Genomic DNA, 15,226 nt, shown 5'->3' on the forward strand with positions numbered 1-15,226 from the left:
TGCAGTGCCCTGTGGAAAAGGAGATAGACACAAAATAACTGCGAAATCTGGATTAGGATTACTCAGACGTCAGGAGCTTTAGGCACTGTATGAGCATTTATTAAATTATTTAGAGGGCTGACAAGCAGCAGAACTGGAGAAAAATGAAATATTTTGTGATAGGCGATGGGCAATATCCCTTTGGCAAAAACAAGTAGGAACCAAAATACCAGCAGATAGCGAGAAATGAAATCCAACTGCACTGGTAAATTATTTAAAGCATATTTCCAACCTGTCATTTGAAGCTGAAATATTATTTCCCCTTCAGTAGAATATAGCTGCTGGGGAGGGTGAGGGTGAAATGGTAACAAAGACCTGCCTGTTCAAAAGGGAAAATCAGGAATATTATTCAGTGAGTTTTTGTTCAGCCAAAAATATTGCCCTAAATAGTGTTATGGATAACTAGGTCTGAGGAACAAAGCTCAGGCCAGTCAACTGACAGCACATAAATTGACTTTATTCTTTTTTGCAAGCAAAATTGGGTAAATTTAATTAATTTACCTTGTAGTTCAATGTACCCAGTCTCAGGAAATTAAGAAGGAGGATTTCCTAAAGGAGGAAGGAGGGAAGAGTTGAAGCTTTCAGGTTAATGATGACATGATGGAGGACCATCACTGTTACTCTGTCACTTCTTCCTCCCTCCCTCACCAGGTATGGGGACTCAACAGCCATCCTGGGCCAGAACCCTTCCATTTAACCTTCCAGATATCCCTCTTAAATCAGTGGGAGGAGGCCTAGATTAACTGAAGTGAGATGTACAAGTCCCCCAAACCCATCTTCACCATCTTCATGAAGCGTAATCCTAGTGAGGATTTGGGGTTTTCTTGTTTGGGGTTGGGATTTTTATTTTTTTTACATTTTGTTTTACATTTTTCTAAATAAACATTCTTTTATCCTTTAGTTTTATCGAGTGATAAAGCTGGATATCCATGATGTACAACAAGGCATTCTGCAACACACAGTGGCAAGCCTTAAAACCTTCCTATTTGCCCATTCTCCAGTCCATTATTTCCAGGATTTCCTGAATTTCACAGCTTTTCTCTCTCTTTGGGAGCTGGAACCAGAAGAACCATTCAGGTTTGAGACCGGTGTCCCAAAGACCGGGAGAGGAGGATGTTTTCTCTTATGAATAGTTATAATGAAGGTGGTTTTCTGGCATTTAGCAAGGTAATGAAGAGCTCTGGGATCCCCAGGGAGTTTGATACTTAGGTATTACCCTTGTGTACAATTAGGAATGATAAGCTTTATATCAAACGCTTATATATGAATCATACCTTTTTGCTATTACTTATGAGAAATCTGGAAATACTTTAGGGCAGAGGATTGTAACTATGCATAGAAATGAGGTTAAATGATCTCTTCGGGTACCCAGTCGGGCTCAGGAATGCCACCATCACTCAGTGCTCTGACATCTTTGCCAACCCATCAAGAGCAAGAGACCCATTTAAGTTGTTCTGCATCAGATATTGTTTTTTATGAACAAATGATTTCTCCATGGAGGGAGATTTATGAATGGGAATGCTGGTGGAATGTTTTTGCCATAGAGATATGATGGATTTTTTTTGTCAGTATGCAATTTATTTCCATCTGTTCTGTATCTGATTAACTCCTGCAGAGTATGTGATTAACTTAACTTCTCAAGATCATTAGCGGCTCTGCATATCCATTATAGTTCATCAGTGTGGGACCGCACACAGGATTGAAAATGCTGCACGTTGGTTATTCTTAATATCTTAATCCCTGCTGACTGGTCAGTCTCTCGTGATGGCCATGGATCTAAAGAGAGAAAGCATGTTACCAGGAGAACATCGCAACTCTGGAGCAAACACAAAACACTAATGAAAACGGTTTTTAAGCAGATCCTCCTCCTAATCGCAATGCTAGAGCTAAATTAAGCCCTTTGGAAGGGTTCGTGTCTGGTGCCAGCCAGTTGGAGACAACACGGGAGGCATCCAGCCAGCACGGAGAGAGGAGGACCGTTAGCCTGCCAGTGGTTCCTGTGCATCACCATGTTGTACCAAACAAGTCCTGTTTTGCAGTAGGTTGCAGGTACTTGCACCTTGCAGATCCCAAAGCACAGCGCAGACTGCAAGCAGTGCGTGTTGTCACCGTAAGCCTTGTAGCAACACGCATTTTCTTCTGATATAAATGTCTACCGAATACAAAACCTGAAATGTCTTAATAGAAGCAAGCAGCCAGGGCTCACGCACAGGTCTTTTGCGTTGTCCTCTGAGTTGTCTTTCCATGGGTTTTCCTGTAGTGAGTAAGGATAAATGTAAACGGATGTGTCAGCAGCAGAGACTCACATGTCCTTGCTATGCAATTAATTATCAGTCTTATTAACTCTAATGGGGGCAGGGCAGTAGCATCATGGGGACAGGACCTGGTCCGGTGTCTTGGGACCATCCATCAGATCCATCTGATAGTTTATCTTCAGACCTGTGTGCTCTCTTTCTTCACCTGAGCAACAGCACTGCAGTCCCCTATTCCCAGACCCCGTCCAAAACACGTAGAAAATTCCTGTCGGGCTCTAAAATACAGGGTTTGGCCAATTCAAGCTCCTGTGGGTGATGCCGCTGTCACAGCTGAGTTATTGAATCAGAGGTGGATTGGGCAAGATGCGCCTGTGTTTGAGGCTCTTCTTTTTTTTCTTTTTCCCCAAATGACACGCCTTTGATGTCCCGCTCCTCTCTGTGTTTAGGTGGGGCTCACACCCGCGTCACTGCCCCGACTCCCAGAGGTTTAGCTGCTTGTGACTGCCGTCCGTCGTCCCCTGTGTCCTAGCTTCAAGGTTTGCTTCTGTAATTCGTAGCTGATCGTAACATTTTGACATCAGACACCTGTGCCTGTGAGCGATGTTCCACATCACCGTAACCTTTATGTGAAATGTCTGGGTTTGATATTTAACGCTTTTGAGAAGGCCTGGCTGGGGCAGGGGCAAGGTGCTCCTCAATCTCTGCTCTGCACTTCCCGCTCCCGGGGACGGACAGGGGAGCTCCTGGGGAGGAGGTGAGAGCAATTCACGCCACCACCCTCGGTTACCTTGGATAAGATGTATGGCATCCATACTCACCTATAGCTGGGTAGAAGAGGTACAGGGTTTATGGTATGATAACAACCAGAGGCTTTTGTGGCCATTTCTCAGCATGTTTTACAAAGAAAATAGTAGTTGGATTTTGATATCTTGTCTTTGGCCATTCAAGTTAATGATGGGATATAATGTCCCATCCCCTGGATCTCTATCAGATATTCACATGTTGTTCCTGGTGACAAGGCAAGAGGAGGGACATTTCTCCCAAGGCAGCGTGGTTTGTGTCGCGCTGTCGGGCGGTTGCGAGGGGACCTGGCAGGGATGCAGGATCCGACCATACGCGCGTGCAGCCACCAAGCGAGCCTGCCCAGGGCGCCCAGCGCTACCCGTCCGGGTCACCGGACAGCCTCCGCCCGAGGGTGACGGCCACGTCACACCGCGTCGCGCTGTCAGGGCTGCTTGGGACAGCAGCCACAGAAATAAAACGTGACAGGCAAACCTGCCGGAGTTAAAACCGGCAACGTGTAAAGACCGAGCTGCTGCTCAAGTACGCTGTTAGAGCTCCAGCTCGACGCACAGGCTTCAGCGCCTGGCCCTATTCCTACTTATCCAGGATTTGTGTTCCCACACCAGGTTGCCCTCACCCGAGATAAGGCCTGGCACCCCTATCCTGCAGTACAGGTGCCCCGTAGTGCTGGATACCCACTCCAGCATTTCACATTCCTCAGTTTATTCTCTCACTTACATACTCTTTTTAAGCCTCCTCCTTGAATCTGCAAATTTAGATATTTACTAAATAAATGATCAGAGAGGGGAAAGATTAGACAGATTTTCTTCTAAAATCTAATTCTAATACACTCTGAAATTAATAAAATTCCTCAAAAATTTCCACAAGAGCTGAATTTCCTTCCTAGGCTGCAGTTTTTTGGCTTCCACATTCCTCCCCGTACCAGATACTGGCTACAAAGGCCATTGTTGTTTTCTTCCATCGCTCACAAACGCAGACCTCTCCTGCCCTGTTGCATCTCAGGAATGGCATTCAGCGGATAACCGCGAGATACTTGGCATGGAAATTTGGAAAGCTATGCAAAGATGGGGTTTAATTAGATGGTAAATTTTTTTTTTACGGGGGAAAAAAACCTTTGGATTTTTCGTCAGATGCATCCTGTGAACATCAAACACGAGTGCCATTGCCAAATGCTCCTTTTGGCATGCCAACGCCATGTGCCTTTCCCCTTGCTGCTTTGTCTTCCACAGGTTGCCGTGTCCAGGAATGCGGCACTGTGCATATTAAAGGCTGAAATTATCCACTGGGTGGTTAAAAAAAAGCTAATTCCGGCCACTGAGTGAGATAACTGGTAATTTTGTAAAGTACATTTAGTCAAATAAGATTTTTTGGCAGCCGAATGTTGATGTAGCAGAATGTGCTTTTCTGATTGACATATGCTAACAATACTGCCTCCACAGTCAGGGGGAGGATAATTTACTTTTCATTTCCATTGGAAATGAGGTGAAGCAGAATGTGGTAGATTGTTAAATCCCAGCTATGTGGTTTAATTGATTTGCTCAAAGCCACGAATCAAACGATACCCTGCATCCCCGGTCCTCTCCATCATCGCTTCCAGGGAACCAGCAGAGACAAATCTCCTCCTGAGATAGTTTACAGCCCCTTTTGGGTTTCTCAGCCATCTCCCCAGGCATGCCCTCAAGGGGTGGCTGGACCGGAGGAGGGTCTCTGCGGTGAGAAATCCTCCCCAGCAGCAAACGGGGAGGCTGACAGCCGTTTCATAGCATCTCCCAGCCGGCAGGCAGGCGTGCCGCGGGGAAATGAAGTATGAGAGAAGCTTAGTCACTCCAGGTGAGGATTTACCAGCTCACCATCATCCACATTTCTCCTCTCCATTTTAATTGTCCTTCTCACATCCCCAAGGCGGAAGGGGGGAGAATGGCTCTGAGCATCCCAGCCCACTGCTGGAAGGGGCCGTGACTCCAGAGACGTGGCACTGACAGAGACCAAGAACTTGGCTCTGCTGTCACCTCATTTATCAGGCAACGAAGGGACATCTCTGGTCTCTGCCACAAAACCGATGTCATAACCCAGAGCTAAAACTGTCCCTAAATCTCAGCTGCCCCCCACCTCCGCCCCGGGGGTCTTGCTCCTGCTGGTGGGGGATCCCGGCTGCTGCTGCGCGGGATGAACCACGCCGTGCTGCCGCGGCCACCGGCTCCTCACCCGCCGTTGGCTTCATGGGACTTTATTTACTTACTTAGAAAAAAGGCTGGCTTGTGGGAAAACACAAGGCAGAAATTCAAAAAGCTTGTACAATGTCAGTAAAGAAACGCTTTCTCATCAAAACTCTGTCAATGAAAGTATTACGAATAGTTCTGGTTCTCGGCTTTTTTTATGATAAATAACTTTCAGTGGAGGTGTTTAACTTGCTACTGTATCTCCAGGAAGAGCCTTTAGCCTGTTTTTTTACTTTTAACCACTTAGGTGCTCCAAGACCTTGTAAAGCATCTACAAGCACTTATTAGCAGGCCCCTCCAAAGCCACGCGCTGACGGACCGTGGGAGCAGTCAGCTGTAGGTGGCTCAGGTAATTGGTTTTACTGGGAGCGAAGGTGACCTGTAAATGCCTGTAACATGTAATATTTCCCCTCCTCCCCTTCAGATACATGCAAGACAAAAGTCTGGGCTTGTAGGAGGGACGGAAAAATCATCTTCTTCCAAAGTGGCCTCTGAGTCCCTGTTCCTCCAGAAGTCACTTTAGAGGACAAAAGAATAAACCTTTGCAAAACTTCTGATTTACGGGACTCGTTTAAGCCCTCTGGGGATTCCCTCCACGAAGTTACACGCTCATCTTCTCCATCACCATTGCGAGCGAGCTGATGTCTGCTTTTAGTGGTAACCCAGGGAAACCACAGCAGCCAAATAATTTGCCGTACGACTTGGCAAAAGGAAATCACGTCAGCATGGAGCTCAGCAGAGCCGGGGGAGCAGTTTTCCATACAAAAGATTCAGGAAGAGTCACAAACCCAAGAACAGGCTTCTGCTTTTGTGCCACTTGATTTTTCTGGTCCCTTCCCCTGTGTCTCTCCCACACTCCTGTTTGGAAGGAAGAAGAAAACTCACGTCATGCTGAATTCTCCAGTGTCACGCAAAGACTGATTTTTGTTGAGCTGACCGAGAGAGGCTGATAACTGCATTTTTTGCCTTCCAGAAGTGTGACTTAATTTCCGTAAATTTCCACTTGTCTTCTCATGAGCTTATGAAGCCTCACCCCCAGATTTGCTCTGTCTCTGTGTCCAGCAAAACCCTGCGTAATTCTAATGCTTCATGTTTCAGCTGGAATTAAAATCACCTTTGGCAACAGAGGGCTAAGAAAATCATAGAGAATCGGAGAATCATAGAACGGTTTAGATTGGAAAGGACCTTGAAGATCATCCAGTTCCAGCCCCCCTGCCCTGGGCAGGGACACCTCCCACCAGCCCAGGTTGCTCCAAGCCCCGTCCAACCTGGCCTTGAACCCCTCCAGGGATGGGGCAGCCACAGCTTCTCTGGGCAACCTGGGCCAGGGGCTCACCCCCCTCACAGCAAAGAATTTCTTCCTGAGATCTCATCTAAATCTCCCCTCTTTCAGGTTAAAACTGTTCCCCCTCATTCTATCGCTCCACTCCCTGATAAAAGATTCCCTCCCCAGCTTTCCTGGAGCCCCGTGAGGGACTGGAAGGGGCTGGAAGGTCTCCCCGGAGCCTTCTCTTCTCCAGGCTGAACCCCCCCAGCTCTCCCAGCCTGTCCCCACAGCAGAGGGGCTCCAGCCCTCCCAGCATCTCCGGGGCCTCCTCTGGCCCCGCTCCGACAGCTCCGTGTCCTTCTTGTGCTGAGGACTCCAGAGCTGGACGCAGTACCCGGAAAGCTGGGATGAAAAGCGCGTCATTGTTAGAGAGTCAGGAAGGCTCGGCACCCGGGCAGGGCAGGACCCCCGCGGCCACCAAGATGGGGCTGGGAAGGTCAGCGTCACTGCCGTGGGGGACGTGCAGGTGTTCCACCTCTGGGGACAGTCTGAGTCAGAGCGGGTGTCACCACCATGCCTTCGCATCCCCCGAGCGATCAGGTGTCTCAGGCGTGCCTTCCTGGGGACAGGGACTCAGCAGGGACTGCTGCTGGGAGCTCACCTCATCCACATCGTCACTGTCCCGACGAGACAGACGATGAGTGATTCGGGTCTCCGGGTGTCACTGCTCAGGCGGCGCTGGAAGGGAAGGGTGCTCTTCTCTACGAGACAAAACACGATTTGGTCCCGAGGACTAATCCCATCCCACGGATGCTGCGCCAGCCTGGTGTCTGATGGCTTTCAGGGCTGCGCTGATTACAGGAGCGACAGCAGCACGGAAGTGGGTTAGTGTTTCGTTCTCTCCTGCCAGTGGCAAACATTGTAGTATTGGATTTTCTTTTTTTTTTTTTTTTTTTTTTTTAACTAAGGATTTAGCACACGGTCACAGGGCTTGTGGTGTTGGGTTTTTTACGCTAGAAAGCAGGCAGTGCTAAGCCTTTCCATGCACAGCTTTGTGCTTCTGCACTGCGCTCATGCTGCCCGTCACGGCGCTGAGCAGAAACCTCGGATCTGGTGGATTTGCACTGATGCAAACACATCCGTTTTAATGGCGAGGAGAATCAGACTGAACCACACTTGGTGACAGCAGAGATACGGCCGGACCATTCTGCCTGTGCATCCAAACAAGCCTGAATACAGAATTCATTTAGAGCCGGCATCACATAAGCTGTCCTTTCCATGGTAAGCCAACATAAAGCCTGAGACTTTCAGGTCAAAAATGAACCTGGACACGGTCTAGATCCTCCTTCCTGGAGCAAGAGTGATCTGTAAAGATATATTAGGACTCAAAGCCTCCCATGAGTGTTCACCGATGGCCATAGCCACTTTATTCCCACTGATGTTAGGAGTTTCAGTGCTGTAAGAAATCCCATTAAACACCTCTACGAGTTGCCCTCCCCCTGAAGACCTTTGAATGTGTAGCCCTGGGATCCTCCTGGAGCAGGTGGGAAACGTTCCACTGGCTTTGAAGAGGCGTTGGAGGCACCAGCTCCAGCAGCATGCAGAGTCACCTGGGAATGAAGTGTCACAGCACTGACGCGCACGGTGCGCCAGGGTCCGGACTGGCGCAACCCAGCACGCAGCTCGCCACAAAAAAAACCCCACTGAATGCAGAGGGTTTGCAGGAGGGGAAACCGCTTTTCTAGCCGTTACTGTCCTCGGGAGTTCGTGTTTGCAAATAATTCTTTCCAGAAATGAAACCCTTCTGCCTCAGGGAAAATATTGATTATTTTTTTTTACCTGTATGAGAGTTTTGGTAGAAATCAAGACACGGAAAAAATTCTTCAAATATAGCCTTTCATAGAAAGCATGCAGTTTTCACACTTTTACCATAACAATTCACAAAAGGGAAAGTCAGTGCTATTCTAGACAATTTCCCAAGGTCTTTAAAGACTTCACAATACAATTATGGAATGAATCAAGCCTTTGAAGAAAGCTCAGAAAAGACTTTTTGAGTTCCGCGTAATACTATTAGGCAAGACTATTTTATAGCTGGGGCAAAGTTATATGTAGGAACTTTCTCAGTCCGCAGAGGAGCTCTATGGTTATCACCCAGCATAAACGAGCGATGATGTTCTCCCCATGTGGGGTGCGAGAGACGAAACCCAGCTGGTCCTTCTGCGAAACGCATTGAGCTCTGGAGCTCAAAGCTGTATGGAGACTCCATCCATCTGAAGAAAACTTTGGCAACAGCAACACCGCCTGTCTCCACCAAAAGAGGAGTTGCATCTTTCCCAAATTTAGGAACAAAGAAACTTAAGTGCTTCTGATTGCCAGTGCACCTGCTCCCCATATGCTTATGTTCTTTCTTTTATGGATGCCCTGTAGCATCCTGGGGGTGTGGTTGGATTCTTTCTCCAGCTTTGCGTTCATCTCCGGCACCTTTTGAACCCCTCCAGAGCAAAGAGCCCACACATCTACGCTGGGCACTGGGTGTACGGCGAATGCTTGTGTGCTGCGGTGGTGGTGCTGTGGGCGGGCGGAGAAGAGACATCTCCACCCGAGCAGATGGAGCACCCCTTTGTAGATGAGGCTTTCCGGGTTTTTCGGGCTGCAGAGGGACGTGGCGTTGGCTTGGAGAGCAGGATTGCTCCTGTGTTTTAGAGCACCGATGTGCAAGATATGCGGCCGGCTCTCTGGGGAAGAAGTTAGCGCGCCTTGTAACCCTGCCAGGGGGCAAAGTGCCCTACTGGTTTTAGGAGTTTTATCTTCTTGTCATTTTATCACTTTTTATAAAATTGCTTCCGCAGCAATTTGCAGCACACAGCTTAATTCTTGTTAATATTTTGATGTTTTCAAGAATTGAGGGGGTTTTGTTTTGTCCCGCTCTCATCTCAGTGATGCGCTGAGCCCCGTCCTGAGCCGGGGAGCGGAGAGGAGGAGCCCCGTGGGCCCCCGGCCCCTCCATGCAGCGGGGGGTGAGCAGGGCACCCCACCGTCCCACCGTGCCGTAGGCAAACCCTGCGCCTCCCCGGGCTGCCGTTCCCTAAGCTCAGCTCCAGCCGGGTTCCTCGACAGCCCACAAGGCCCTCACAAAGCCTTCCTGCTTTTATTTGACACGAACAGTGACTTCCACTTGATTCAATCGCTGCTTAATTTGATCCTCCATTTAATTTTATCAAAACTGTAGTAATCAAATAATTTGTACTAAAAACATTACAACTTCCGCTTGTTTATTCCGATCAATTTTAATCCCTTCGGGCACAAAGTTTATTGGATAATTTAATTACGAGATAACAAAATGCTGTCATTAAATGTACAAGGAAAGGACAGAACACAAAAAAAGAAAGTTAAAAAGATCTCAAGGAGCGCTCATAATAAAAAAAAAAATATTCAACATACCGTTATTTAGAAGTCATGCTACGCACAATGAAAGCTAAGCGGCATCCTGCTGTTCACAAGATGAAAAGATCAGTGGCGTGTTTCGGTCGAGACATTTCTGGCAATGAACTGCAGTGGGAAGGGGAAAACAACATAACTGGATGCGAATGAATTTGCCTGTTTTGAGTGTTGACCCACGTGAATGAATGGATGTCAGTGGCGGTTGAGTTTTCCCTCTGTGCAATAAGCCTTCAAAAGCCAAAGGCAGCACAATAAGAGGAGGGAAGAGATTTCCACTGCAGGCTGTTTCTCTGTCGCTGTGAGAAATGAAACACAATCTCCTGCCTCACCGATCCTTCTCATCCCTTGACCGCGCCACATCTTTTCCCCACAGGTCAACACTTTCGTCTCCTTCGTGTTCCCCATGGTCGTCATTTCTGTGCTCAACACCATCATCGCCAACCAGCTCATGGTCATGTTCAAACAGGCGGCCCAGGAGAACCAGGTCTGCACCATCGGCGGGCAGCAGACGATGCTCAGCATGTCCATGGAGCCCAGCCGCGTCCAAGCCTTGAAGCATGGCGTGAGGGTCCTACGTAAGTATTCACATATTTTGGCACGTAACTGGATAGAGGTGTCTAAGTAAATATGATTTGAAGTGTAATAGGTTGAAATTGGTAAATGCTTTCACCCCAAACCTATTTTAAATGAAAATTTGCTCTTTTTGGAAATCCAAATTGCCTCCAAATGCTTTGACATTTGCCAAAATTGTCCAATTCTTGCCTCAAAGCCCCAGACTTTGGAAAATAGCCAAGAACCAAGAGTTCTCTAGGGAGTTTTACCATCCATTTTCCACTATTTTCTTTTTCTCCCAGAGACATTTTTCTGAGTCCTAATCTTACCTTAAAGGATTAAAAAAAAAAACATACAGAGAAAGGAATCTAAAGAGATATTTGAGTATTATTTAATTGTGCTCAGCGGGGGAGAAGCTGATAAATGAAAAATTCAAATTTAAGCAAAAAAATATATTTCAAGTTCTGCGAAATAGAAACAACTTGATAATACCAAGCTTTCCTGTTTCTATTTCTGGCCAGCTCCAGCCTGAGCACCTCTCTTTCGGCGGGTGCTGGTTTTAGGCTCTGATTGTGACCCGGGGACTGATGTAGTTTTAAACCCCAACTTGTTTTGTGGGACTGGGTTTGAGCAGATCAGCTGGGGTGGGCACAGCACAGGGTACGCAGCCCCACTGGCATTGCCCATGGTAAATTAGATCTGCAAATTCCTCTCAGCTGTTAGAAGCAGAGACGTTGGAAACCCGGTGTTGGTGGTTTTCACTCCCCTCCTCCCAAGGGAAAAGCAGAAGCTGCGCTGAAGGTGTCTTTTGCTTCATTAGAGGTGTGTGGAAAATCATTTTCCCCCTGAAGATACACACACGGGAGAAAAGAGTTTCTCGCAATCAATCACAGCTTTAATTCAGATTTCAATTTTCCTCTCTCTGTTAGAAAAAAAAAAATGGCCCAATGACTCAGATTAAAAAAATATATATTTTTGATCAAATCAGACTCTTCCTAGTATTTCTCCTCTTCAAAACTCTGATGAGAGCAACACTAATTCGATAGCAAAACATTGCTCGTGTAATCCCTTACACCTGATTTTTTATAACCCAGAAATAACTCCACTGCGCACTTGCAAACCTGAGGCCAGACAGTGGCAGGGGAGATCGCGGTGTTGTCTGAGGTGACAGAATTCCCCTGTTCCTGTCCTGCACGTGACGCCTGCCCAGGCCAAGCGTTGGGCTCTGGGTTAAGGTGACTCTGATCTATTTCCTTCCCTGGGGGCCAAATCTCTCACTGTGACCTCAGCAGAGTTCCCAAGGGACCCGTGTGCAGCTTTCTGTGAGTTGCACTTCACCTTCTCCCACCAGATATTGCACCCAATATTTTACAGACTCTGACCCAGCTGATCACCATATATTTAAAAAAGACATTTTTTGCCCCAAGCCAAATTAGTATGCAGTACAATTTTATTTTATTTTTTAAGGCTGCTGTTTATATGATTTAACTAAATTTTGCGGCCCTTTGGGGGCCGGCAAATACCGTCATCCATATTTCACGTGCAATAAAGGGTTCCCGTTGGCACACGCGACGTCTCAAACAGCACCGACAGCTGTGAGCAGAAGTGCCCATTTCTGAACTGCTCGGGCGGGCGTTCATAACTTCATGGAGAAACTAGACAGAACTCTGATCTCCATGGATGAAGACAGAAAGAGATTCAATTTTTTTTTTTTTATTCTTCCAAACGACCACATTTAGGGTAATCACACATCGTCCTTTTCTTTTGCCTTTGCTTGGTGCTATGTAAAGCTAAAGAATAGACCTGCTCACACACAGAGACTCTGAAAAAGCAAAACTAGCCCAGCATTCTAACGATTAAGTCAACGGCAACTTAAACCTTGCATATACCGCTTTATTCCCTTTCTTTTTCTGCAAAACCTTGGTTCAGACAAAGGTTAAATAAAATATCCTGCACCCAGAAAACTCAGCTGTACTGCAAAATTCTGGATGGCTTAATTAAATAAGCTGAGGAAAAGAACAAAGAATCTGGTGGCTTAAACTGACAAATAGTAAAGCAAAAGCTGGTCAAAAATAGTACCCAAAAAAATCTAATAAAGTATGCCGGTGTGGTGATAAAGAGTGTGAGAGTCCTCGTGCACATTAGATGGGGAGGGGTCGACAGCAGAAAGCTTTCATGGCAAAGCTCTTGGTAACTCAAGCGCTTTGGCCAAGGCCACATTTTCAACAAGGAAAGAAATCCCTCGAGAAGGCACCAAGAACCTCCAGGAGCTTTTCCCAGCGGTTTTTCACGCGGGATGCTTCCTACGCAGCGCGCTGTGGCCGTGCCGTAGGTGACCCACCGAGTGCACCCCATCTCCGAACACCGCGCTGGGAAATGCCCCTGAGGAAAAGGAGAGAAAAACCCAGAAGACATTAAATTCCCCGTAATTATCTTGTTGGGCTGTGGTTATTTACTCTCCCTGTGTCCCGGTTAACTGTCACCCACCCAGGGATAAGACAGGAGCCCCACTTCGGCTCCAAGCCTGCCAGGACGGGGCCGTGCAAGCCCCTGGGCTCCCTGCTATCTTTTTCTGTTTCTTATCGCTTCTGCCTTCTGCCATTAAGTGAGAAGCTGCCTTTTCTCGCTTGTGCTACAACATCTCACACCTCCCTCTCTCCTTTTCGCATTGTATACTCTTTTAACATCACAAGGAGAGAGCTCTTCATGAATAATAGCAGAGAGACCTAAATCTGCACCCGCCGCTCCGTGGGCATTGCTGGGAGGTGGTGGAAGAGCATCCCTCACCAACAGGTCCACGTTTCCTCCGAGGCACTGAAAAACAGCCCTTTTCTCTCTGAACAATAAGCTTAATTTTTATCTTCTTCTTCTCCAGGCAAATTTTTGCTTTTGTTATGTACTTCAAAAGCTGAGAAAAGTTAGCAAAAGCAAGAGGCTGGAGGCTGAAATGGTGCAGAAGCGGGTCAGACGCGGCCCCCGGGTACCACGTGCATCTCCCCACTGTCACCCCCAGCAGGACCGAGCTCCTGCCCTGCCGGGGAAGGCAATGAGAGAGCGGCCGCTTGCTCCTTGTCTGGGCTGAGGACGATCCAGCAAATAAAAAACCCACCATCAGTTTTGTCTGTGAGTCACCATGGCAGGCAGAAAAGGCTTTTTTTGTCGAGCAAGTGTGAGTGAAATCCTGCTTCATTTCATTTTTCAGATGATTAGTGGAGGTGCTTGATTCACATTTACTTTTGTCACCTGTTCCTCTCAACTTTTTTTTTTTCCTTAATAAACCGGGCCTCTGAGCTGCCTGAAAAGCAGGAAAAAAAAAACAAGGATGCGCATGATTTATCCTGGGATCCACGGCAGCCAAAACCATGTACACAGTCTCGGCTGGTTTATGGAAGAGGATGGGAAAAGTGAAAGGACGCTTGTCTACACTAATAAAACTGTTGGCACAAAATCAGAGCTTCATGGGGGTCAAAGTATTTTCCATTTCCAAAAGAGAACTTTGGCCTGAAGTACAAGAGAGCTTGATTTTGTTTTAAGGGTGAAGTGTCTCAGAACCTGTAAAACTAGTGCGCAGAAAAGAGTTTTTTGCGGTTCCTGGTGTGCAGAGCTGTTGGATGAGACCAGAGCAGCAAACACCTTCCTTCCTTCCTCCGGATCTACTGAGATTATGTATTTCTTTACACTGAAATAGGAGCTAAAAGTGGTCGGGCTAAGAGCTTCATTCAGAACATCCACAACACCGTTTTCCTCCTCTTTGACAGCATTTATGTGGTTTCTTGGCTCTGTCTGACTTTGGTCATGTACAAAATAATTAGGGAGATCAGGATCAAGGGACGTGTCAGCCCTGCTGCCTGGGAGCCAGCTCGTTAATTCATTAAGCGTGTGATTTCTGATTCTAATTCCCTCCCTGCTGTCGGCGTTCACCAGGTGTGAGGATCCGGATTCCGAGAGCTCAAGGCGCTGGCAGCTTCCCAGCTCTTTTGCGAGGATCACAGGGCAATGTCTGCACCACTGCTGCCGCTCAAAGTACCTCCCTCCTCCATCCATCCCATATTCCTGCCATTTCTCCGGTTATAAACCACCGCCAATTTACTGTTATTATTCCTTGGCTGTATTTAGTGCTGGGAAGCTGAGTCTCTTGGGCGCTATGTGATGCTTCATGGAAGGGTGAAGCTTCTCTGATGGCATCGCCTGATACGTCAACCATCCGATCACATCCTAAAAAAATCTGAAACACACACATGCACACACGCACCGTCCAGGATAAGCCTTCAGCGGGTAAAACATCGCATACGCTGCCCAGACCGTGGCAGACTGTATCCAGACAGAGAGGCAATATAAATCTTCCCCGTCTCAGTCCCACATTTCCAAACACCTGCTCAAAAATCGGGGCTTGGTTCAAGCCGAAAGCACTGTGGCCAACATATCTTCTTGAAAGGGGACGGTTTTGTGATGTGGGCTAATTGTCCCCATCAGTACACCGGCCTGCAGCCCGTTCTCCTCCCAGTGGCCTCCAGCACCTCCCCGACCGCCTGTCGGGTGGTTCCCGCCGTGGATGGAAGGAAGGAGTTGTTGAACGGCGTAGCTGAGCTCTGATAACCGTGTTGAGACGAGTTGATGGCCATCAGGGGGAGGCTTTGCGCATCCCTGGG

General features: G+C 47.5%; 1 protein-coding gene across 1 annotated transcript in view; it reads left to right on the forward strand.

Moving 5' to 3' along the window:
* Positions 1-15,226, forward strand: part of NTSR1 (neurotensin receptor 1) — a 61,036-nt gene that overhangs the window by 30,919 nt on the left and 14,891 nt on the right. The window contains exon 2 of the mRNA XM_054218416.1: positions 10,399-10,600. Within this exon, the coding sequence (XP_054074391.1) occupies positions 10,399-10,600 (202 nt within the window). The remainder of the gene's footprint in view (positions 1-10,398; positions 10,601-15,226) is intronic.

The sequence above is a fragment of the Rissa tridactyla genome, chromosome 12 (assembly GCF_028500815.1).
Source record: "Rissa tridactyla isolate bRisTri1 chromosome 12, bRisTri1.patW.cur.20221130, whole genome shotgun sequence".
Taxonomy (NCBI): Eukaryota; Metazoa; Chordata; class Aves; order Charadriiformes; family Laridae; genus Rissa; species Rissa tridactyla.